General features: G+C 62.4%; 7 protein-coding genes across 7 annotated transcripts; 6 read left to right on the forward strand and 1 right to left on the reverse strand.

The window, feature by feature from the left end:
* Window positions 1-251: 251 nt before the first annotated feature.
* Window positions 252-7,353, forward strand: PFL1_01330 (uncharacterized protein; the record flags this gene model as incomplete). Its single annotated transcript, XM_007878832.1, has 2 exons — window positions 252-1,800; window positions 1,895-7,353. The coding sequence occupies 2 exons, from the start codon at window positions 252-254 to the stop codon at window positions 7,351-7,353; spliced, it is 7,008 nt and encodes a 2,335-aa protein (XP_007877023.1).
* Window positions 7,354-8,471: 1,118 nt separating this feature from the next.
* On the forward strand, window positions 8,472-9,203 carry PFL1_01331 (uncharacterized protein; the record flags this gene model as incomplete). Its single annotated transcript, XM_007878833.1, has 3 exons — window positions 8,472-8,529; window positions 8,640-8,692; window positions 8,820-9,203. 3 exons carry the CDS (start codon window positions 8,472-8,474, stop codon window positions 9,201-9,203), a joined length of 495 nt encoding a protein of 164 aa, XP_007877024.1.
* Window positions 9,204-9,998: 795 nt separating this feature from the next.
* On the forward strand, window positions 9,999-10,610 carry PFL1_01332 (uncharacterized protein; the record flags this gene model as incomplete). The annotated part of the gene is made up of 1 exon (XM_007878834.1): window positions 9,999-10,610. The coding sequence occupies one exon, from the start codon at window positions 9,999-10,001 to the stop codon at window positions 10,608-10,610; it is 612 nt and encodes a 203-aa protein (XP_007877025.1).
* A 1,348-nt stretch (window positions 10,611-11,958) lies between these two features.
* Window positions 11,959-13,906, forward strand: PFL1_01333 (uncharacterized protein; the record flags this gene model as incomplete). Its single annotated transcript, XM_007878835.1, has 3 exons — window positions 11,959-12,370; window positions 12,526-12,611; window positions 12,725-13,906. 3 exons carry the CDS (start codon window positions 11,959-11,961, stop codon window positions 13,904-13,906), a joined length of 1,680 nt encoding a protein of 559 aa, XP_007877026.1.
* A 545-nt stretch (window positions 13,907-14,451) lies between these two features.
* Window positions 14,452-16,479, forward strand: PFL1_01334 (uncharacterized protein; the record flags this gene model as incomplete). Its single annotated transcript, XM_007878836.1, has 1 exon — window positions 14,452-16,479. One exon carries the CDS (start codon window positions 14,452-14,454, stop codon window positions 16,477-16,479), a length of 2,028 nt encoding a protein of 675 aa, XP_007877027.1.
* An 857-nt stretch (window positions 16,480-17,336) lies between these two features.
* On the reverse strand, window positions 17,337-20,126 carry PFL1_01335 (uncharacterized protein; the record flags this gene model as incomplete). Its single annotated transcript, XM_007878837.1, has 2 exons — window positions 17,337-19,862; window positions 19,986-20,126. 2 exons carry the CDS (start codon window positions 20,124-20,126, stop codon window positions 17,337-17,339), a joined length of 2,667 nt encoding a protein of 888 aa, XP_007877028.1.
* A 692-nt stretch (window positions 20,127-20,818) lies between these two features.
* PFL1_01336 (uncharacterized protein) lies at window positions 20,819-23,356 on the forward strand (the record flags this gene model as incomplete). Its single annotated transcript, XM_007878838.1, has 1 exon — window positions 20,819-23,356. The coding sequence occupies one exon, from the start codon at window positions 20,819-20,821 to the stop codon at window positions 23,354-23,356; it is 2,538 nt and encodes an 845-aa protein (XP_007877029.1).
* Between the last annotated feature and the right edge of the window lie 24 nt (window positions 23,357-23,380).

Raw genomic sequence — 23,380 nt, forward strand, 5'->3', positions numbered from 1 at the left:
GGGGCCTGCCCTGCCCTGCCCTGCCCTGCCCTGCCCTGCCCTGCCCTGCCCTGCCCTGCCACGGGCGTGGAGGGTCGGAAACCGGAGTGCACGGCGTGTTGCACGCCCGCTGCCTCCAACCTTGGCTTCGGGCTCGACCCTTCTTCTCGACTCCCATCCTTGTTTCTCGTTCTGGCGCCACCTCGATCGCTTGCGGTCCTTCCTCTCTTCTTCCCTCACCGCCTTCCGCAGAGGGGATCACGGCATCCCTCATGCCGTCCTCGACCCCTCTTTCCTCCATCGACGACCGCGACGCCCACGCCAGCATCTCCCACCTCGACGACCTCTCAGCCTCGGCGTGGGCCTCCGTCCCCGACAGCCACCGCGCAGCCAACATCCGCACCGCCCACACTTCGGAGCCGGATGATAGCGCCGCCAACGCTTCCCTCGCCATCAACTCACGCCAGTATCAAAAGAGCCTTGCGTCTTTTATCGATGACGATGACGACGACAACGACGACAACGACAACGATGACGACGACGACGACAATGACAAGGTCGTCGACAGTTCCCGCGGCGAAGACGCAGAAAGCGTCGGCACGGTAACGCATCGTCTCGAAGAAGCTGCAGATGATGCTCGGCGCAATGGGAACCTGGGCCATAGCAGCACGAATACTGCCGACGACGACGACGACGACGAATCCTTCATCTACACAGGCCAGGATACGTCTTTCGACAGCGCGGTCCTCGGCGGTGGCGAGGACAGAGATTCGGACAGCTACAGCGCCAAGATGAGAGAGATCCTTGGGAGCGATACCGACGACGACGACGACGACGACGACCGCGCGCGAGCGCAGTCCAAAGCAGCAAACGAGACCGACAAGCGCAGTAACAGCGTCACCGACCAGAGCGATGATGACCAAGGGTCTTTTCAGTACCCAGGTACGACGCCGCACGACACCAGCTTCGAACCCGCTTCCGGCTCGACGGATGGCCGCAGCCTCGTCGAATCGGACCGCCACTTGCAGGCAGTGTCTGGCGGGGCCACGCCCTCGCCCAATGGCTGGTCTTCCCTCCGCATCCCTATTCTACCGACTCCGCAGCGTCCGGCAGCCTATCCGTCAATATCCAGGTTGAGATCCTCTCTGGGCCCGTCATCGAGCCCCTCGAGGTCCAGCGCACAAATCAGGCTCGCTGGCCTCGGCGTCGATTCGCCTGCCGCTTCGTCCCAATATCGACGATCACCGCTGCCCCTGGGCATCGCTTCGCCATCCGCATCGGCTTCTCAGCCCGCCGGTGCAGCCGTCCTCTCGCCACCGTCGATCTCATCGGCCAGATCCCGCACCAGCTCCACGTCGTTCGCCTTCCACCCGCTGTCCAGCCGGAGAAAGCGGAAGGCCAGGACCTCCTTTCCATATGGTCCCACCGCCGACGCTGGGCAGGGTTCGCGGCCCGACATGGACCTCGAGACGTCGAGCCTACGGTCAGAGCTCATAGCCGCCGAACCGCTCGCGATCGACGCGCCAGATACAGACCAAGCAGGAAAGGGAAAGGCCATCCTCAAGGAGGCGGTCGAACAGAATGGAGAGATGCGCAGGGACTTTGTCAGGTGGTCGGCACTGCGCAAGCTCTCTGTGCAAGTAGCCGCGAGACCTAGCGCGACAGATGCGAACGGAACGAAGAAGAGCCCAGCAGACCCTGCTCAGTCCACCGTGCTGGCCGTTGCGGGCGGCTTGATCGCCATCGGATCTGCAGATGGCAAGACGATGGTGTTCGAATACTCGCAGGAGCTCAAGTGCGTGTGCGACAGCGGCGACATCGGTAAGTGCAGGTTGCTCCTGACATGCCCTGGACTTTCGCGAATCGTGTGCTCTGGCTGACTCGCAGGTCATCTTGCCGGGTCGCCACCGCAAAGCCGGACCGCCTGGCTCTGTCAGCGCTCTCGCCTTCTCGTCGGACCACACCTTCCTCGTTGCCGGACACGAGACAGGCCATATCTTCATCTACGATCTGAGCTTGCCAACGCACCCTTCGCGTCATGTCCCGCCGGTGCCGCTGAGCGCGGTCAAGGCCGGTCGGAAGGAGGGCCACCTGAACGGGTCCAAGATCGTCCACGTCGGTTTCATCGGCCTGCGACATACTGCCATCGTCAGCGCTGACAACAAGGGGCTCAGCTTCTATCACGCGCTCGGCAGGATTCTCGGCGTCAGCTCCAACGATACCCTTCGCCTCCTCGGCAGATATCCGCAGCATGAGCATGAGTATGAACTCGGGCTCGCAACGTCCAAGAGAAGCACCGTGTTTGGCATGGCGCCTCTGCCTCTCGGACCGAGGCCACACGCAGCCGACTTGCACCACTTTGTCGCCATCTTGACGGCAGGGAAGTTGGTCATTGTGGGTCTCAAACCATCCGCTCGGACCTGGTATCGCAAAGTGAGGCCCACGCAATCCGAGGAGAAGGCCAGCGGTGCGTTCACGCAGGCAACGACTTCGCCAGAGGCAGCAGCAGCAGCAGAGGCAGCAGCAGCAGCAGCAGCAGCAACAGCACCAGCACCAGCACCAGCAGCAAACAAAGAAAGCGAGGGGCATGCCAATGGCGTTACAGCGCCGAGAAACGCCGCCGGCGACCGCGCTAGACCCCTCGTGCCAGGGAGTCTGTCGTGGTATCCGGCCTCGACCGAGATCGATGGGCGGCGCAGCCGTCAGACCAACCCGATCTTGGCGTTCTCGTTTGGCGATCGGCTCCACCTCGTCCGGCTGATCGCGCGTCAGGCACCGCGACACCAGACCCACGCGGATGCGAGCCTGGCCGAGGCGCAAGAGGTGATCGATGTCGTCGAGCTAACAGGCAGGGACGGCCTCAAGGAACGGAGCAACATCCTCGCTCTGCAGTGGCTCAGCCCGGACTTGCTCATGCTGGTGAGCGAGAGCGGCCTCGCACTCTTCGACTGCCGCACTGGCGCAGTCACTGAACGCATGGAGGGCGACAGCGCGGGCGCCGTCATGCAAAGGCTGGTCGAGCACAGCTGGTACGATTCAGTGCTCGGCATCGACCCGCCGTCGGCCTCTACGGAAGGGTTGCATGTCGAAGATTACACCATACCGTGCAGCGACCCGCAGGCTGCCGCCAAGCATCCGAGATCGTGGGCCGTCAGCCACAGCATCAGGACGTCAAAGGGCAAGACCTTCTTCTTGACCAGGTCCGAGCTGGTGGTCGGTACACTGCTCTCTTGGGCCGATCGGCTCCTGGCCTACGTATCGGAAGGCGATTTCCTATCCGCGATCGAGCTGGCCACGCTTTTCTACGAGGATCGGGCCTTGGGATCTGCTGTCGGGTTGCCCTCCGATGCCGTCGACCGCAAAGCCGCCACTGCGCAGAAGCTGAGGGAGCTGATGGCGGCCTCGGCCGAGTACGCCTTCAGCCCCGATCGCCTGACCGACTCGACCCACGTCACGCCGGACGGCCGCGGCGTCGATCGGACTTCGCTGTTCGAGGGACTCGCAAGGGTCTGTGCGCGCGCCTGCCTGGCGCTCAAGGACCTCAGCTTCCTCTTCGACACCCTCTACGATCGCTACGAAGACAACGGCATCGAGGGCATTTTTGTGGGGCAGATGGAGCAGTTTATCGTCTCGGGTGAGCTGCGCACTTTGCCGATCCCCGTGGTGCAGAGGCTGTTGGCGTTCCGCAAGAAACAGGGCGAGTATGACTTGGCCGAGACCATCATCTGGCACGTCGACCCCAAGAGCCTCGACCTGGATCAAGCCCTCTCGCTTTGCATCGACCAGCGACTCTACGACGCGATGATCTACGTCTACAATGCGGCGCTCGAGGACTTTGTCTCGCCCATCATCGAGCTGCTAGTCCCCCTCAAGAGGATCCTCCAGGTCAGGCGACGCGTCGTCACCAGGCTCAGACACGCCAAGCTTAGAGACGAATCTGCTGCTCCGGCGGTCGGCCCCGACGAGTGGACACCTGCAGCGCCGCTGCCCGCCTCGCAGCCCTCTTCCCTGGACCTCGGCTTCGCCGTGTCTGAAGAGGGCGACGAGCAGGAGTTTGAAGATGCCTACAAGACCTTCTCCTACCTCTCGGTCGTCCTCACCGGCCACCAGTACCCGAGCCAGGAGCCCATCTCCGACGAATCGACGGCCAACATGGCAAAGACGACCATCTACTCGTTTGTCTTTTCCGGCCGGTGCATGCTGTGGCCTCCCGGTCCCGGGGGCAAGCTAGTGCTGTTCGGCCTGGAGGACGAGGATGGCGGTCAAGAGAGCGGACGGCACGGCCTCGGCGACGATTCTGGCTCCGAGAAGCCGGCCTCGTCGCGTGAGAAACCCCACGGTTTCCTCAAGGCATCAGAGCCGATCTACCCTTACCTGCGGCTCTTTTTGGAGTTTGATGCCGAGGCGTTCCTGGATGCGCTCGACCTGGCGTTTGAGGACCCTTTCCTCGACGATGAAGACCTCGTCGGCAAGCGTATAAGCCGTCAGCTCGTGATCGACATCCTCTTGGAGCTCTCTCGACTGGGGTCCCGACACCAAAGATCGGGCGCACACCGAGGCGCCGCGGACAGCCGCGAGCCAGGCGACCAAGAGGCAATGGGTCGGACCAGGCAGGTCAGCGAGGCTGACGATGCCCAGCCTGCGCTGCCTCCACTTTCGAGGGCATTTGTCAACATCTTCATTGCTCGCAATGCTCCCAAGTACCCGCAATTCGTCAAGCTCGGAAAGGCCGACATTGACCACCTCTTGCGCGCGCTCGCCACGCCTGAGCTCGACGCCGATGACGCTGAGCACGACGACGCATCGCTGACTGCGACGACGCGCGAAGACCGTCAACTAGCCACCGAATACCTCCTCTCGACCTACAAGCCGGACCATACTGAGCAGAGGCTCGACGAGTTCGAGCGCGCCGGTTTCTCGCGGATCCTGCAATCCGCCTTCCGGCAGAATGGCCAGTGGGATCGTCTCCTCGCGATGGTGATACGAGATTCATTCGGCAGTGCGCCTAGCACGGAGGCCGGCGAAGCGGGCGTGGATCTCACCGGCTCGCAAGCGGCCTCGACGCGACGGCAGGCGTTTGCACACATCGAGGAGATTGTCGTCAAGGCATCGAGATCGTCCAGACGGGCCGAGATCATGCCGCGACTTCATTCCTTGCTCGAAGTCTCGACGGACGCGATGCTCGAGGCGGATGCATTGCACACAGTCGCCCTGCTGGACCGCTTCTTTCCATCCAAGCACAGCGCAATCATTGGAGCGCTCAAGCAACGGCAAGACGAGGAGACGCTTTTGCTCTTCCTGCGTTGCTTTTTTGAGCCTATGCAGGTCTTGCAGAGGTCGAACGGGGAGGCAAGGGCGATTCTCCCGGAGGAGAGCAACGGGGAGGCCTCGAGAGGGGCCCGAAACGGGCAACAACCGCCGTCGCCGGACGACCACGAAGCTGGCATCGGTGGCCAAGGCCATTACGACGAGCTAGTTGCCTTTGCTTCGCCGGAGCATCTCGACGAGGAAAGCCGAGACCTCTATCTCGAGCTGTTGAGTCGCCACGAACCGGAGGCGATCGTTCGCAACCTCGACCTGCGAGGCCCACGCTTCTTTGATCTCGAGGCCACCATCGCTTTTTGTCAGCGCGACCGGATCGGCGCCGGCGATGCGATCCTCTGGTGCCTCGACCGGCTCGGCAGAGCCAAGGAAGCATTCGACGAGCTCGATGCGATCCTCGCCGGCGCTGCGGCAAGTTTCGGCGAAGTCGTGGCAGCCGACGGGACGGCCGCTGAAGGCTCTCTCTCCGCCGCAGGCGAAAAGCGCCTGTTGCGTGGCGTCCGCCAGGCGGTCGACATGGCCGTGCGGCTCTGCATCGAGCGCGCCAACGACTTTTCCGGAATGCACGACAGCGATGACGAAGATACGCTGCCGCCGAGCCCGAGACAGGGTTCGTCAAAGCCGCAGCCAATCGACGCCGACGAGATCTGGTTCCGCCTGCTGCGCAGCCTCGTCAAGCTGGTCCACGACGTCGCCGGTCTTTCAACGCCACCTTCCAACGCAGCGTCCACGGAGCCTGCCGGCCCCGCTCAGCGGCGGATCTTGGGCATCCTGAACGAAAGCAGAGAGATCGTCCAGGACACGCTCTCGGCTCTGGTCGCATCTACGGCTGCAGAAGCGGTATCGTTCCCGGACCTCTTCCGGCGGTTGGTGGGCGAGGACGGCGCCCGGTCCCAAGGCGTGCAGCTCGCCAAATACTACACCGAGGTCCGCGCGGTGCTCGAGGGCATGCTGGGCGCGTACAGGCTGCGCTCGGACCTGCTCAAGATCACTAACAAGCTCTTTGATCGAGACACGTTCAACGAGTTCCGGCGTATGACGACCCAGCGCAAGCGAGGATGGCGGCCTGTCAGCGGACAAGCGCGATGCTCGGGCTGTGGACTTGTGACCATCGGATGCAAGCGCGGAGATGCAGCTCAAGGCGACGACGGACGCGCCCACCTCGCCGTCAACCGAACCGAAAGCATGGCGGAAGCACCTAGCTACTGGAGCAGCCTGCCCGAGAGTGCGCCCATGAGCCGGCGTTCGAGCCGCGACACGGGTGCCGAGGGCAACCTGCGGCGGCGTGTCTTGCGCAACAACTCATCGAGCAGCTCGCTGGCGGTTCCCCAGACGCCGCTTCGGAGGAGGCCGATGACGCCGTATGACGAAAAGGCGGCCCCACTGTCGTCGCCTAGCATCGACAAGGGCAAGGGGGTCGTGCGCAACTCCGAGGGACGGTGGGGCGACGACGACGATGACATCGACGGCTACTTCTCCGGACCGGCCGCCATGCTCGCCGGGAACGCGTCGGCCAGTCAGAACGGGCCCGCACGCTCGTATGGCATGGCGATGTCGGCGTCGGCGGATAGCTTCATGCTGCGCTCTGCGTCTTCATCGTCGAGCCTGTCGCTGCGTATCGACGACGGGCCGACCAAGAGGGAGAGGTCTCAGACCCAATCTCACCTGCAGGTGTCACCGCCATCAAGGGCGAGGAGCTCTTCTGCCGCTGCATCCGCGTCGGCGGCGTCCGCCACCGACTCTAGCTCGCCTGGCGCGTCGCTGCGGAGGCAGATGTCGGACGGCGGCTACCGAGCATATGGCGACATCCGGGCTGGCGACCGCTCCACCATCGTCAGCAGCCCCGACCGGGGCGGCCGCAACGACGTCGACGCACCCGCCAAGCCAGCGAGGGGAGAGTTGCTGTCGATTCCACAGCAGGAACCGGCTGCCGAATCAACACTGACGCCGGCAGGGGCGATGGACGAGGCGATCGTGGTGCTGCGCAGCGGAACAGTGTACCATGAATCGTGCTGGCACGCGAGGGTCGAAGATGGCATCGACATGGTGTAGCACGGGCGGTGGAAAGGGAGATCCCGGTGTATGCCAAACCCACGTTATCTCCACGCGCGCTCTCTCTCTCTCTTGCGTCTGGCGTTGTGCTTCATCTTCCTTGCGCCCGTGCAGCGAAAGGCATCCAAGCTTCTCGTTACAGGTAGTGCAGAGCATGCATCGAGTGCGCCTGCGCGGATCAACGCAGGCCGAGAGCCTGCCACGGTCAGCCTTGATTGTTTTGCTTTGTCGCCGGCGCACCGAAGGTGAGGAGTGGACGGCAAGCAAAGGTCGGGATCGACCTTACCTGAACAGGGCTGCAACCTCAGTCATCCGTCGAGGCGAAGCCCTGACGGGCACGGACGATGCGGGTGGGGGAATGGCGAGTGGATGTTGAACCTGTCCCGACCCCGAGGGACTGCTGCTTGCTTGCTGGGTGCGTGCAGGCCGGCGGCGTTGTGTGCGCGCGCGCCTGCATTCGGATCTCGAGGCGTGCGTGCGTGTGCGCCCAGCAGACAGCAGGTTGGCCTCGAGCGGGAGCAGGCAGGGTCCTGCTTGCCCCCGTCGGTTCGGTCCTTGCAAGTCGTGCTGGTTCGCGGGTAACTACTACCTTTTCCCCGCAATGCAGTCAGCTCCTCCCCCTTTTGCGTGCTGGGGACAAACACCGCGAAAGAAGGGCGAGATGGAGACAGGGGACGGCGACTGAGGAATGTATGTACACATAGTATGACAAGCAAGACGGGCGCGGAAACAGAGGGGTAAGCGAGAGGGTCAGGCGGTCAACCAAAAGGGTCGGGGGGGATGGATGTTGTTGTGGGTGGGCACGGAAGACTACACTACTCTCTTTCCTCTCCCCGCTCGTTGGTGCTTGCAAGCCCCATGCCTGCCCATCTTGGATCTATCTGAGCCTCCCGGTCCGTCTTTGTCTTCCTTCTTGTCCTCCATCTTCCTCTGTCGTCACTTGGGACCCATCTCCGCCTTCGCCTTCGTTCGCTCTTCTTAGTAGTGCCACGCTCGACGACGAACACGCTCCTCCACCGGCAACGCGCTCGAGCAAAAGCAGCGCCAAGATTGCACCGACATCCGTCCCCGACGCAGCACACTCTTCGCGTTCCTATAGCACGTTTTAGATCGGGAAAATGCCGTCATCCAAGGGAAAACCTACTGATCCCAAGCTAAGGGAGCAGGTCAAGGAAGGTAGGTCACGCCTCCGCCGAGCCGTTCTCGCACCGTCAAGCGGGAGCGAAGCGCAGAAACGGGATCGACGTTGATCTCCCGTCGACCGTCTCCTTTCTACGGACATACAGAGGTCAAGAACATGGAAAAGGGCGGTGGAAAGGGACAGTGGTCTGCTTGGAAGGTATGTCGAGCGAACTCTCGCTTTCGCAAAGGCGCCATCGACCGCCGCGCTCGGGGACTCATCATCCCATCCGTCTGTCGCGCCTGCGCTGCTGTGTCCTCTCTCGCGCTCTGTCCATCGACCGCAGGCCTCGGAGATGTCGAAGCGATACGAAGCCAAGGGAGGTGGATACGAGGACCAGGGCGACAACCCCAACGAAGCGTCCAAGGGTGCGCCGAAGCCCAAGAAGGAGGCCGTGGAAAAGGGAGAGCGCAAGGCTCCCGACGCGCCCGTCGGCGAGAAGAAGAAGCCCGCTTCCAAGGGCAGCGGCGAGAAGCGAAAGGACACTGACAACGAGGACACGGAGAAGAAGGCCGATGATAAGAAGGACGAAGCCGATGCCAAGAAGGATGACAAGAAGGCCAACGGGAAGGAGACGGCTGCCCAGCCCAAGGAGAAGAAGCAGAAGAAGGAGGCCAAGGAACCGGCCAAAGGCACCCGGACGCAGCCTTCCCGGGGGGTCAAGAAGTAGTTCGTCCGTTCTCCCTCCCTCTACAGGCCTGGCCGCTGGTCTGCTCATCGTGTGTTGCCCAGTATGCCACGCCATCTCTAGCGTCTGCTTCTTGTCGATCTGGTGTGACGGAGGAGCGCACCCCAGTCCAGTCTTTGTCATTTGGTTATTCTTGCCGCTTCTTTGCTTCAACCCGAGCGTGCCTGCCGGTGATGCGGAGCGACGACCACCTGGGGATCGCCAAGGGGCCTGGCAATCGGGAGCGAGACTTTGCGGAAAGGGCGCGGTCGGCCGTTGCGATGTGAACTTGAGACGAGTGCTCGGTCGCAGAGGATTTAGGGTGCCATGGCCAGACCGGACCTCTCTTTGGCGGCGAGGCCATCGGGTCTCGAGTGCATCCCCCTGGAATGCCTTCAGCGGAGCGCGTTTGGCTGGATTTGAGCTTGAAATTGCCGCCTCGCCTGCGCACGCGCTTTGAGATCTTGCCACGGCGATCAACGACTCGATGGATTCTTTAGACTGAGCGAAGCATCGCAGAACCGCTTCGCCTCTTGTTCGAGGCCGAGAGTGGTGCGGTGCGAAACAGATTGCTCGCGAGTTGAGGTGCGTTGACGGGCCCCGCGACCTGGCCAATGGCACACCGTTGCATCCATACGGGTACCATGATATGGCATGGCGCGGCGGTGGCCACCGGGCCCGCCGGCGCAAGCGAGTCGCCTCGTATTCACACGTACGTAGGGATTGGCGGCGTGCGTGCTTCTGGTACGGTCTCGCCTGGTTGATCTGATAGGGTCTCCGTTGACCAGCTTCGCTTGGATGGCAAGCTTAAGGAGTCGCGGCCGGTCAGCAGCCACATCGGATAGCGTGCCTGGCTGCTCGCTTAGGATCGGAACGAGAGAGGAAGAGCACCGTATCGGCCTACAGCGCATCTCCTACAGGTGTAACTCTTCTCGTCGCCACCAGGCACTTGCGCTGGATATTCTTTGCATTGCCGTACGAACACCTTGGGAGTCGAAAGATGCAGAAGGACTCTCCTTTGATCTGACGCAGCCGTGGCCAGTAAGCAGAGTGTCGATGCTGGTCGCTACGGCCATTCGCATCGGCAGCCTTCCGGCCAGCTTGGTGAGCCACGAGGCTGCTCGATCTCCACGCACTCCTCAGAGAAGCTGCCACGGTGCCACCACGAGTACGTGCGTATGTGCAGAGTACAGATCCACGCCAGGCGGGTCTCATCGACATCGCCGTACCTGGCTGCCTGCCCCTCCTTTCCCTTTGGGTGGCTGGTCAAGAGAGGGGCAGGCTATGTGGCGCGCTGTGCGGCCTTGCCCCTGTGACGGTTGCTGGGTCGCTGGCTCATGCACGTCGAGCTTGCCGACTGCAATGCGCATCGAAACGAGGCAGCCGCGGTGGGCTAGGTACCCTACCTAGCCTAGCCTAGCCTGCGATCGGGTCGCCCAGCTGTCGGATGACCAAACGCCACCTGCTCCAGCTGCTTTTCGACTGCGCATATGTACACACGTACTCGCCGTGAGCGGCTGCCAAGAAGAGCCGGCGACGGTGCTCCTCTGACAGATATCGAGGTGGCGGAAGTGTTCCGGAGCCAGGAGTCGTTTGTGAGGGAGGAGAAGTCGAGCAGCTTGCACGTAGGTACTCCACGTAGGGGAGAGTGGGTGGTCGCGCAGCCTCGACTACGGCGTTCAAGAAAGAGGCCCAAGGTCGAAAGGGCTGTCTTGGGCAATAGGCGCGAGCGAGCAAGACGGGCCTCACCTCAGAGAGGCCGGCGAGGAGCGGGGTAGGCGGGCTGGCGGGCAAGGAGGCTCAAGACGAAACGCTCTCTCGTGCCCCGGCCGGCGTATCTTAGGATGCCGTGGCCCCCCTTCGAAATCCGAAAGAGAGGTAGGCCTAGCCTTAGCTTGCATAGCGGCGTGCGTGCAGAGCACCAGAGAGGCAGGCAGGCAGGCCGGCACGCAGGGGAGCGCGAGAGATGGAGGGGCGAGTCGCTCGATGACGGCGGGTTTTTGGGCGTCGCCTTTGTTTCCCTGTAGGCCGCCTGCCGGCCTGCGCCGGGCTGTTCCTGGGCAAATTGCTCGGGAGCCTGCCCGATACCCACCCTCCCTCTCTCGCTCGCTCATCTCTCTGCCCTCTGGTGTGCCCCTCCGTACATCTCCTTCTCTCCTTCGACTTGCTCGTCATCGTCACCACCACCTACGCTGTGAACGCTTCCTGATCCTCGACAAACTCCTCCGTCGCCCTACCTCGTCTCTCTGGCTCGCGACACCGGGAACCTGCGCCATCGAAGCCCACACGAGCCTATTTGCTGGCGAGCGTGTTGCCAGGGCGTGACCTCAAATTGGCGCCTTGCACTCTACGCCCTCACCGGAACACGCCCACTCCCACATCTCAACGCCTCGCCGCCTCACTACTCTACTCTCCTCTGGCTACCCATCCCCGATCCTTCTGGCGGAATACATCCGGTCAGAGGCCTATTCGACCCCGACGCCGCCTGGTCTCGGAGCGGCACCCGATCCGTTGCCTCGCGCCGGCGCCACGGCATTCATCCGATCTCTGGGACCATTGGCAACGCGCCATCCAACGCCATACACTGCTTTCTAGACCAAACGAGTGGCCGATCCGACCCAGCGGCCGCCGCGACCAGAGCCTGGCCGCAGTCCACCTTTGCGTGCCCGCCCGTGCCCGGTCGCCCGACCGATCGCCCGCCCTCTCTGTCGCCGACTGGTTGCGAGCGCGCCACAACACGCCTTCCACCCGATCCACCATGCCAATCCCACTCAGCAAGTCCTTTTCCCGGGGACACTCATCCACATACAGCAACAACCAGCCATCCGACGACGTCGCCTCTCCCGTCAGCACAGGACAGCCAAGGTTCGGCGCCGCCGCCGGCAGCAGCAACCCGCGCTCAAAGATGGCAGCATCCATCTCCTCCGATGACCAGGCCTCCACCAAGGCCAGCCTCCGGGCTTGGTGGTCTGCCTTTACAAAGACGAGGCTGCCCGGTGCAAAGGACAAGAAGGTCGCAGTCGAACAGAAGGTGTTTGGTGTCCCACTGCGGCAGTCGCTCAAGTACGCCAGCGTCGCCATCAGCATAGCCGACGACAATGGCCAGCAGTATGTGTGGGGCTACGTACCCGTCATTGTCGCCAAGGTCGGGTTGTACCTCAAGGAGAATGGTGAGTGCCTGGCCGTCGGACTTTCCCCCTCGTCCTGCCAGCAGCGTTCGCTTCTGGTCGGCGCACATTGCAGCGTCGTTGGTGAGGCTGTGTACGTGACCCCGGCTGACCCACGCATCATTGCCCTGCTCGCTGCACCATCCCTTTTTTTATAGCGACCGAGGTGGAAGGCGTGTTCCGCATCGCTGGCTCGCAAAAGAGGATGAAGGAGCTGCAGGAGACCTTTGACAGCCCGCCAAGGGTGAGTATCGGCATATATTGCGCAGATGCCTCACTCGCCGCTCTGCACTTGTCTGCGCACTGACCCGACAATGCGTCACGTTCATCTGTGGCGCCTCCCCCGCGCTGATCCAGTACGGCAAGTCGGTGGACTGGACCAAATACAGCGTGCACGATGCCGCAAGCGTCCTGCGCAGGTACCTCAACCACATGCCTGAGCCCATCGTCCCGCTCGACCTTTACACTGAGTTCCGCAACGTGATGGCCAAGGAGCCCTTCGAAGCCGACGCCGCGGTACGGACGTACCGGTTGCTCATCACGAGCATGCCTCCGGCCAACCAGTATCTCCTACTCTACGTGCTGGATCTGCTCGCCGTCTTCGCACAGAAGGCCGACAAGAACCTGATGCCGGCGAGCAACCTCGCCGTCCTCTTCCAGCCCGGAATGATCTCGCATCCGTCGCACTTCCAGTCGCCCGTCGAGCACAAGATTTCGGTCGAGGTGCTCGAGTTCTTGATCCAGCACCAGGATCAGTTTGTGCTCGGCTCGGCGCCGCAGCCTTTCACCGGCCTTCACTCTGATGAGCTCACCGCCGTCTCGAAACCTCTGGAAGGCGACGATCTCATCCAGCCGTCAGACTCGGACGAGGACCAGGGTGAGCTGCAGGCCCACGAGGGTGGCGGTGCCCGCCTGATGCGCAGCCTGACGTCACGCCCGTCCAAGAAGGCCGCGTCGAAGCGTAGAGGCCTCGGTCGGGGCTCGAAGGCGGCCTCGCCCATCGACGATGGCGCGCTGATGGGCTCTCCCGGCCCTTCGACCAATGGCACGACATCGCAAGATCCTCACGGCGAGGCCGCCGAAGGACTCGGAGCGATTGTCCCGCTCAAGGGCGCGACTGGCGTGCGGCGTACCAAGACGGCACCCACTCGCAAGGTCGTTGACGGCGCCAATCCGGTCCGTAGGGCGAGGAAGCCGCGAGCCTCTGCGGGCAATCCGGGCCACGAGGCCGGCTCAGCCTCGTCCGAGCGCAAAGAAGCGCCACCGGCGCCGTCGCTCAAGACCAGCTTTGCGCCGCCCGTACCTCCTCCGATGTCGAGAGCCGCTTCCAGCTCCCGCGTCGATACTCAGGGCCTGATGCTGGGTCAGCTTTCGGCACCAGCCTCGGTGGCGATGAGCAAGAGTAACACGGTTAACGGTCCGGTCGCGCCGTCGGCTGCGGATGGCACCAACACAATTGGCCTTCCTACACCGCCGTCGTCGAAGATCCTTGCAGGAGCCAGCAACGGAACTGCTGGCACATCGACAGCGACGCCCTGAAGTTGATCTTGAACAGCCCTTTCTCACACGCCTCGGATGAATCGCTCGACTCTTCGAGCGTTTTCGCCTTCAACACGCGGTTCGCGACCGACGCCAAACGATCGCCAATTCTGGATACCCTCTCCGCACCGGCTCCATCGCGCCCTCACGAACATTTTGTCCGAATCAGTGGCGCTGCGCCTTCTGCCGCCACGGCTGCTCGGTGCTTGTCGCCATGTCTCTCTCTCTCGCTCTCTCTCTCTCTCTCTCTCTCTCTCTCTCTCTCTCTCTCTCTCTCTCTCTCTCTCTCTCTCTCTCTCTCTCTCTCTCTCTCTCTCTCTCTCTCTCTCTCTCTCTCTCTCTCTCTCTCTCTCTCTCTCTCTCTCTGTGCTCTCTTCTACCTCTCTCTTCTCCCTCTTTCCTCTCTCCTCATACCGAAGCTTTAACCCTCTGGGAGAAGCGATCTCAGCAGCTTATAACACCCCCGCGCATCGCCATTTCGCTCCTTGGCCAAAGTACCCTCTTCTCTGCTCGCTCCGCCAATCCCCTCCTGGCCGCCCGCTGCCATGTCTTCATCGCCATATTCTTCGCTCTCCCTGGGCCCCGGCTCGCAGCAGCTGTCCTACTTCGCCATCCACGCAAAGCGCAGCAGCTCCCTCAGAACTTCTCCACCCATCCCCGAACTTCTCATTGACCCACTTCATAGCACCGCCGCCCTCCACGCCAATGGTCCCTGCAGCCTGCCGCCCTCTCCCGTCTCTCCGACTTCCTCGGCGCGCCCCACCTTGCCACACACCTCTTCGTCCAAGTACAACGATATCCTCTACGCAAACACCCACTTCTCCAGGGGCAGCGAGATCCTCGTCTCCAGCAGCGGCCGCGATGGCACAGGCGACAGAGACATTCACGAGCTCCTTGCCACCGTAGCCCTGCCAGACGTTCCCGATAGCGCTACTGCGGGCATGTCACACCCACAATCGGCACCCACTTCCTTGCATGGCCTGGCCTGCCAATCGCCCGTCGTCGTTTCCGAGGCCGAGGCCTACTCCCGCCAGGTTCGCCAAGCTCTTCTCCAGGTTTCCGACTCAACGTCCGGCCAAGCAACTTCGCAGATGCAGCTCCCTTCGCTGCCGAGGGCCCAGGACGCTCCCTCTTCGAAACGATCAGGGTTAGTAAGATCCCTTGGCGGGTCTCTCCGGTCGACTGGCGGCAAAATGACAAGAGCGGCAACCGAATCCCTGGCTCACCTGACGCCATCCTCGCTTTCGCTGCCTCGCTCGATCCAGATGTCTGGCACGACTTCTTCGGCGGCGGTGAGGCGGACCAGCAACTCGTCGCAGCAGAGCAGCCTGTCCCGAGACGTTGACCGCACATCGGATTGCGGGTCCATCCACAGCAGCGTCAGCCTCTTTATCAAGAAGCCAAAGACGCGCAACAAGCTGCCTTTTAACCGGTCGAGAGCCCGGCCCTCGACTGCGCCCTCGGAGAGCACGAGCGGCGACAGTACGCGCGCAGGCACGTTCCACCGATCAATCGCAGTCAGCAGAGACAGCTCGGACTGCGGCTCGTCGAGATCGGAGGCTTGCGACGAGCCGATCGACCTCGAGACGCCCCCGGCTTCGGCATCCATGAGCTCCTTTGGCTCGGATCTGCGCCAGCAGCAATCATCGAAGGCCTCCTCACTTCGCGGTGCACCCGGAAGTAAGGGCCGGCCCTGCGGCTCCCACGGCAAGACCAGCTCCATATCTCAGCTCCTTGAGCGGCCGGCCGCCAGGGTCACCACGCTGCAAGAAGAGGAGCAGGACTGGGAAAAGACCCTGGAGCGAGCGGCTGCCACAGCCTCATGGAACACCAGCATCAACCACCGGCCGAGATCCCGTCTGCTGGAGGGCAAGGCCGACTTGCAGATGTCTTGGCCGCGGAGACATGAACGCGCGCCCTTCGATTGCCAAAGCCTTCATGGCATCAATCTGCAGGGTCAGCGCGGAGCAACAACTACCAAACGGCCGGCTCTTGCCCGGGCGGTGTCCGACTTCGCTGGGCAGTCAGAGAGGAAAAACTCGCACTACTCGGCTTCTTTTGTCGCCAGCTGCGCCACATTTCCTCGGGATGCGTGCGACGACTTGGAGGCTGAATCCTCCGGCTGCGAAGACCAGGACGGCGCTCGTCAGATCACCGCCCTTGACGAGGATTGCATCCCTCTGCAACTGGACACCGGTTTTGACGAATTGGAGCTCGCCGGCCACTTCCATGCCCGCCGCCCCTCGACCACCTGCAACAGGGGCCTACATTCGCCAGCATTGGCGCCTCCAGCCGGTCTCGGCATCACACACGGCGACGCGACCCCTAGAAGACTCACGGTGCCCGATGTACCGGAGGCCGTCACTTCGGACTCTTCCGCGGACGAGACAGAGGACGAGCAGACTTGCGCAGCAGGACCTGTACTCGTCACTGGTCGGAGAAGAAGCTCGACCATCCGACCGTCCGCTCATCAGATCGGTGGATCGGCCGCACATCACCCTGGTATGACTGCCAAGCGACCGCTGCCCGGCATCGGACAGTTGAGCGGCCAAGGGATGTGGGCATGCTGTTAGGTAGCCAGTGACGGCGACAGCTCGGCCTCTTGTTGACTGTGTTAAACCACGAGCGGGCCACATTGCCACTTTGCAGCGAAAAACAGAGCAGGTCCGATCAGGAAAGAAAGATGTGCAGGGTTTGATGGGGATGCGCATGAGTTTGACGCGGCGTTTGAGACTGGATCAGGCGCCGGCTGAGGCGCGAAGGACAAGAGTCGAGTCGGACTGGCTCGCAGCGGGTCTGGGCGCAGGCAAAAGTAACAAGAGGGGAGCGCAGCGATCGCGATGTGGTGGGTAAGAGTACAGTACAGTACAGGGGGATAGAATACATGGCCCGAGTCGTTGCAGCTAGCGCGGGTTGTTGAAATGCTGGGTCGAATTGATGTTGATGTCGGCTTGGTCGTGGGGGGTTGCTGCTTTCAGGATCGCGCTCTTGTCTGCGCGCCGGGAACGCGGAAAACGAAGAAAGGCGTGCGCGCAATAAAGAATCCTACCGGGTCTGCGCAGGGAGTGGTGCGAACGGACAGAACGAGCGCTGATGGGTCAGAGCTGTCGCCGCGTGTACAACGACGCAAGTAGTAGCACGAGGTCCTGCTCGCTGCTCTTTTGACAGAGTCGACTCGGTCGAGCCAACTCAGTCCAGCTTCGCTTTTTTCAGTCTTTGAAAGTTGATCATCATGCCCCCAGCGCCAGGGCCGCCGGCAAGCGACCCCGTTGTACCGCACCGGTCGTGAGGGACGCCGGCGACAAACAGTCGCAAATTATCCATAGTTGAAAGATCATCATCCGAAGCCGGGCCGGCTGGGTGAGATAAGCGTCTGAAACTCACAGGGTAGGATGCGTGGAGGGGATGCCAGAGACCGGCGGATGCCGCTTTACGGAGCACCGCCTGCCAGCAACTGGAGAGCGAGCTCTTCCTCGCGTTCGACCTGGCTCTTTGTCTCGGCCTCGATGCGGGGACCGAGCGCGTGCTTGGCCCTCTTTGCAGGAGGAGCCGGGCCACCGCGGGGTCCGTTGTGGTCCTCGGCGCTGTCTTGGTCGTCCTCCTCGGATTCGGAACCGATGTCGAAGTCGGGGGTCTCGTAGCCGTCCGATCGGTTGTCCAACGGCGCGAGTACCTCTCTCGCATGGTCCTGGCCCTCGCTGTCGTCGCCGTCGTCGCTGTCGACGTCGTCGCCGCGCTCGAGGGCCCTTTCGCGCTCTTTTTGCCTCTGACGCTTTTCTCTTCGCTTCTCCTTGGCTCGCTCCTTGTCCTCGACATCGGCCTCCTCCATCCTCTGTCTTTCCTCGAGCTCCCATCTCAGAGCCTGCGTGCGGGCATCGCCTTGCTTCTGGAAGTCCTCTTCGCCTTGCAGCTCGTAGAGCGCGTGGGCGTTGCCTTCGTCATCGAACAAGAGCTTCTCGCTGATGCCGCGCTTGCCAGCAAGAGCTAGCGCCTTCTTGCTCTGCCCCATGGCCAGCTTCCGCTTGGAGAGGTTGTTGGTGGAGTCCGCCGTAATCTTGTCCAGCGAGTCGATCTTGACGAGCCCATCGTTGTCGTCGTTGTCGTCGTCGTCGTCATCGCCGAGCGCGTGATTGGCACGCTTCAAAGTGAGGAAGTCGTCGTCGGCCCCACGTTCCGAATCCTTACGCTTGGACGCAGCGCGGCCATCAGCGGCCTCGTCATCCTCGGAGTCAGAATCGGACGTGTCTCCGACGAGCTTGTCCGGGCGACGCCGAGCCTTGCCATAGCGGCTCTCCTCCAGATCGCTGTCGGGGTCCGCTTCGGAGTCGTCGACGCTGCCGTGGCCGCCCTGCGATCCAGACTCCGTGTCCGAATCGGAGCCTGACCCACTGCTCGCGTCGTCCTTGGCGATGAGTCTGGAGTAGTGCTCGCTGAGGATGTCCTGGTTCTTCCTCTCAAACATGCGGTCGTACTTGGTCCTGACCTTTGCCGGCTTGTCGTCATCGTCAACCTCGTGCTCTGCCCCTGGGGCTGAGGCTTTGCGCGCCTCCTTGGTCGCCTTCTGTTGGGCAGCTCGTTTCGCCTTTTCGGCTTCTTTGACAAACTTGACTTTTGGCATGCCAGGCAGGCCGAGTGCTTCGGCGAAGTCCTCGAGGGGCAGCGCGGTGACGTCGAAAATGGCTTTGTCTTTCTGCAGGTGGACGGACCGGACGTAGGAGACGAACGCTTTCTGGGCGAGATGCTTAATCTGCGGATCCTGGAAGGCGAACGACTGCAGCTGATCGCGGATGCTTTGCGTCTTGCTCTCCTTGGGCTTGATGCGGCCGACGGGCACGTTCTTGGTCGAGAGGCTCTCGAGCACGCCCTTTTCCTCACTGGGCAGCACAAACAAGAGGCTGTTGCCCTTTGCATTGTAGCGCGCGGTCCGGCCTACTCGGTGGATGTAGGTGTCGATGTCCTCGGGCACGTCGAGCTGGATGACCCAGTCCACGGCTGGGAAGTCGAGACCTCGAGCGGCAATGTCGGTGGCGAAGAGCACGGCGTGTTTGGTCCGCGTGAACTCGCTGAAGATCTGCAGGCGCTTGGCCTGTTTCTGCTTGCCGTGCAGACACATAAGGCTGGTGCCCGGCCGGAGCTTGCAAAAGGTCTCGTGGACAAACTGGACCTGTCGGCACGAGCTCATGAAGACGAGCGCCTTGCACTTTGTGTGGGTGCGGATGAACGAGTAGAGCACGTCGAGCTTCTTGTCGAGGTCGACGACCATGTAGTGCTGTTCGAGGTTGCGCGGGGTGGAGCTCTCGTTGTCGGCCTCCTGGACTGCGACGTATTCTGGATCCTTGAGGCTGAGCCTGGCGAGATCCTTTACGCGTTTGGTCTGCGTTGCGGAAAAGAGCATCGTCTGACGCTGTTTGGGCAGGTTCTCGACGATGGCGTTGAGCGTCCTGGAGAAGCCCATGTCGAGGATGCGATCGGCCTCGTCGAGGACAAGGACCTGTACATTGGAGGTATCGAAGCCCAAGGTCTGGTCCATGTGCTGCAGCAGGCGACCCGGGGTGGCAACGAGGATGTTCATCCTCGAGAGGCGGTCCTTTTCCTGCTTGAGGTCCTTGCCGCCGATGACGAGGCCGGCCGAGAAGGAGTGAAAAGGGCCAATCTTGCGGAGGACCTCAAAGATCTGAATGGCGAGCTCGCGGGTGGGCGAGATGACGAGGGCTCCCAGGCCGTCGGTGGGCCCCCACCTGTTGCGATAGAGGATCTCGAGGACAGGCACGAGAAACGCAAGAGTCTTTCCGGAGCCGGTGCGAGCTGCGCCGAGCACGTCGCTGCCACGAAGAGAAAGGGGTAGAGACTTTGACTGGATGTCGGTCATGTCGGTGAAGCCGGCCTTTTTGAGGCCTTTTTTGGTCTGCGAAGAGATGGGGAGCTGCTCGAATTTGCGGAAATTGGGTGGCTCGACCTGGAAGGAGCGGCGTAAGGGTCGGGCAAGTTGGAAAGGAGATGGTCAGCGGCGGTAGGAAGCGGCATGCTTGGATTTTTGCGCGATACGCAACTGCGGCCGGTGGGTCCGGCAAGCACTCACAAAGGCGGCTGCCTGGTGGGTGAGGCTGTCGATGTCATCGTCGTAGAACTGCCTCTTTACCTGCCTCGCCCCGCGCGAGCGCGACTTTTGGGGCGCGGGTGCGCCGCGCTTGCGTTTGAGCGAGCCGTCGAGGCTTGTCATGTGCGTATCGAGGAGACGGGAGGGCCGCAGTAGCAGCGCAGACGTCGGAGGAATTCCACAATACGGTTGACGAAGGCCTGCAGTCGAGGCGAAGCCAAGGGGGGCTGAGAGTGAGGAGTTGGGTCAAGGACCGGATGGACGTGGAAGACGTGAGAGGAGGAGGAGGAGGGGAGCGCAGCAGTGTGGGAGCGCGCTTCCGGCCTGGAGAGCAAAAGGAACGCACGGCGCGAAGGAGGGGAAAAAAGAAAAAGAAGGAGAAACCCCGCCGCCAGCCAGGGAGCGGAAATTCCGCAGGCCTGCCCTTTTCGCACGAATCTGGCGTGTTTCGCCTTGATCGCCTGGAGAGTCCCGATCGGCGCCGCCCGATCCGATGCGGCCCTGCTTGACTGCCCATCACGAGAAGAAAAGGACAAGCAACACCACCCATACCGACAGACAGCTCAACCTTGACCCACTCTCCCCCTTGCCCATCGTCTGCCCTGCCCGCCGCCCCTCCGCTTCTCCTCTCTTTCGGAGATGCTCTCATAGCCCGCGTTTCCCCACAGGATCAACTGCAGAGCGCTTCAGATCCCCAGACGCCCTGACCTTTTGCACCTGTCCGCTCGCCAGCGTATGCAGCCATCGCCAAGCCTGGCATCGGAGCCTGGGCGGTCGCGGCCTCGCTACTCTCAAGCCGTCTTCCCTCGAGGGTCATGCCTCACCGCAGATCCTTGCTCCTCACGGCTTTCCAACACAACCTGCTCCGATCGCAAGCCGGCTCCCAGAATTGGCACCCAACTGCCAGCCTCGGCAGCACACAGCCTCTGGTGACCGCACCCCCGCCAGAGTTTCTGGCTCCAGCGACCCGCCAGACCAATTGCCGTTGGCTCTCGCACGTCTCGTCTACTTCGCGCCAAGCACACATTCTCGAGAACGGCACTTTGGCAAGCTCTTCGTCATCCGTATCCCCCGAGCCGCCACGTCTCGAGGGCAGCCTGGCCTCTGCGCCGCCCCTTGGGGCATCGGTAACCCGTAATCCATGGTGCCGTAAAACCTACAGTACGGGGGAGCACGCCGTTTCCGAACCGCTCACACCCTCCTCTGAGCCAACTTGGCAGGACTTTGCCCGCACCGTATCCCAGTCCGACCGTCCCGAACACAAGGTGAAGCAATTGCTGCTGAGCGAGCCCTTTGCTTCCGAGAGGCGCACCGCCAGCCAACGCCAGGCAAGCATCGGCTGGCGCCACCTTCACGGAAGGCTCCTCTTTGCCCTACTGGCCAGGCGCGGCACCCATGGCGCAGATGGACACGGCTCCCGCAGGAAGCCGCCGCCGTTGAGGCTTCGCTGGAGTCGTACCGCGGCCGCTGCCTTCCGCCTCATGCAAGATCAGACGGCTCCCGGTTGCTTCCAGCTGCACTTCCTCGCCGACCTGGCATACCTCGCTGGCCTGGCGTCGCGCCCGTCCCTAATCGACCGAATCCATCTTGCAGCCCGTCAGGTCCTCGAAATGCCTCGCTGGCGACAGCGGCTGCAAGCACACGCCGACTTCCTCGATCAATCGAACGCAGCCAAGGAGTTGTCATGCGAGAAAGCGGAGACGGGCCCGGATCAGCTGCGAGCATCGCCATCTCAACTCTCGAGGATAGGTCGGGTCTACCTCAGCTTGATGGCTGCCTATGGGAAGATCGGCAAGTACGACAAAGTCCAGCAATCCTTTGACGAGCTCAGAGAGACTCGGGTTGCTCCGACCATCCAGCACTATCAGCTTCAGCTTCTCGCCATCTTCGCTCACCACATAGCCAAGGGGTTCGAGCTAGCAGGCCCGCTCGAACGACGCAACGCCGCAGACAAAAGGACACTGCCAAGGAGGATCTCTGACGACGTTTCCGAGCTGCGGCGCTGCATGGACATGCACGGCGTAGAACCGGACGATACCTTCCTGGCCTCGATCGTGCATGGCTTTGGAGCTCCGTTGCGCAGCCCGTTGTCCCATGCGCTGCCGAATCGCGCCGTCCACCCTTTCCTCGGACCATCTCGCTCCTTCGTCGACGCCTTCCTTGACCGAGCCGTCAGAAGCTCGCATCGGATGGCAGTCGATTCGCGCGCCTACCAAAGCGAAATGGGCCTCGTTTCGAGGACGCGAGCAAGGCTTCTAGACGCACTGATCCAAGTCGAGCTCGATGCCCTCCGCTTCACCGAGCAGCACAAGGAGCAAGGCAGGCTTCGGAGGATTCAAGGGCTGATCCAGTGCGCAGCCGAGGCTCAGGCGAGTGCCATGACAGCAATCGGCTCTTCGACACCGAGTCTGCACCAATCTGGACCGAGCAGCGCAGCTGCCGGATACATCCAGGCCCGTGTCTTGGCAGGTCAGGCTCGCCTCGATGCGGCCCTGTCGATTCTGCCTGCTCTCCTCGAGATGCCCAAACACGGACCCTCCGAGGATGGGCCCGGTAGCCGCAGCCATCGCGATCACGTGCTGAGACGGCGCAGCATCGTCATCATGCTCTTCTCGAGCGCTATCAAGGTGCGGCATTCGTCAAGACGGCGCGACTACGCCTTCGAGGTCCTGGACGCAGCCGTGCGGCACGAATCGTTCGCCGAGCTCTGGAAGGAACGCGTCGAGCCTACCGGGTGGCTCGCCGACTCGAATCCCGACGATCGCGACCCACACTGCACTTGGAATCGCCTGTGGAAGCGGTACTTGCGGGCGTGGTCCTCGGATGTCGCCAACGGCCGGTCGTCGACGGGATCGCGAGCGTCGACGGAGCCCTGGAAGGTTCTCTCCGACTGCATCACATCGATCACCTTCATGCTCGGTAGGCTCCAACGCAGCCGGTTCCATCGCAGACCTTTTGACACCCTCGTCAGCGAAAAGGGTCTGGTGCGGGCGATGCTGCATGCAGCCGCCGTCGGAGGAAGATGGACCAATGACCAGACGCCGGACTCGGCGACGCGATCAGTGGCGCGGATCGACAGGGTCCTTCGGCTCTTCAGTTTGGCCCGGGTACGACCACGGATCTGGAGTCTAGCCCGCAGCATACTGGTAGAGTACGGAAATCGGCAGGAGCGGCCGCAGCTTGCCCCGTCAGCCTTGGCGGAGGTGCTGCGATTGCTGAACGAGTACAGCCGTGACCAGGCCGCGCCGCCGGCAGACCTCGGCGAGACCAGGGCAGGGGGCCCGCTCGGTGCCGCGGACACATCGACGCTGCGCACGCAAGGTCAAAAGCAAGTCGGGGAAGCGAGTAATTGAACGCGGGTGGAAGCCGCTGCCACG

This window comes from Pseudozyma flocculosa, assembly GCF_000417875.1.
Source record: "Pseudozyma flocculosa PF-1 unplaced genomic scaffold scaffold00003, whole genome shotgun sequence".
Classification (NCBI taxonomy): Eukaryota; Fungi; Basidiomycota; class Ustilaginomycetes; order Ustilaginales; family Ustilaginaceae; genus Pseudozyma; species Pseudozyma flocculosa.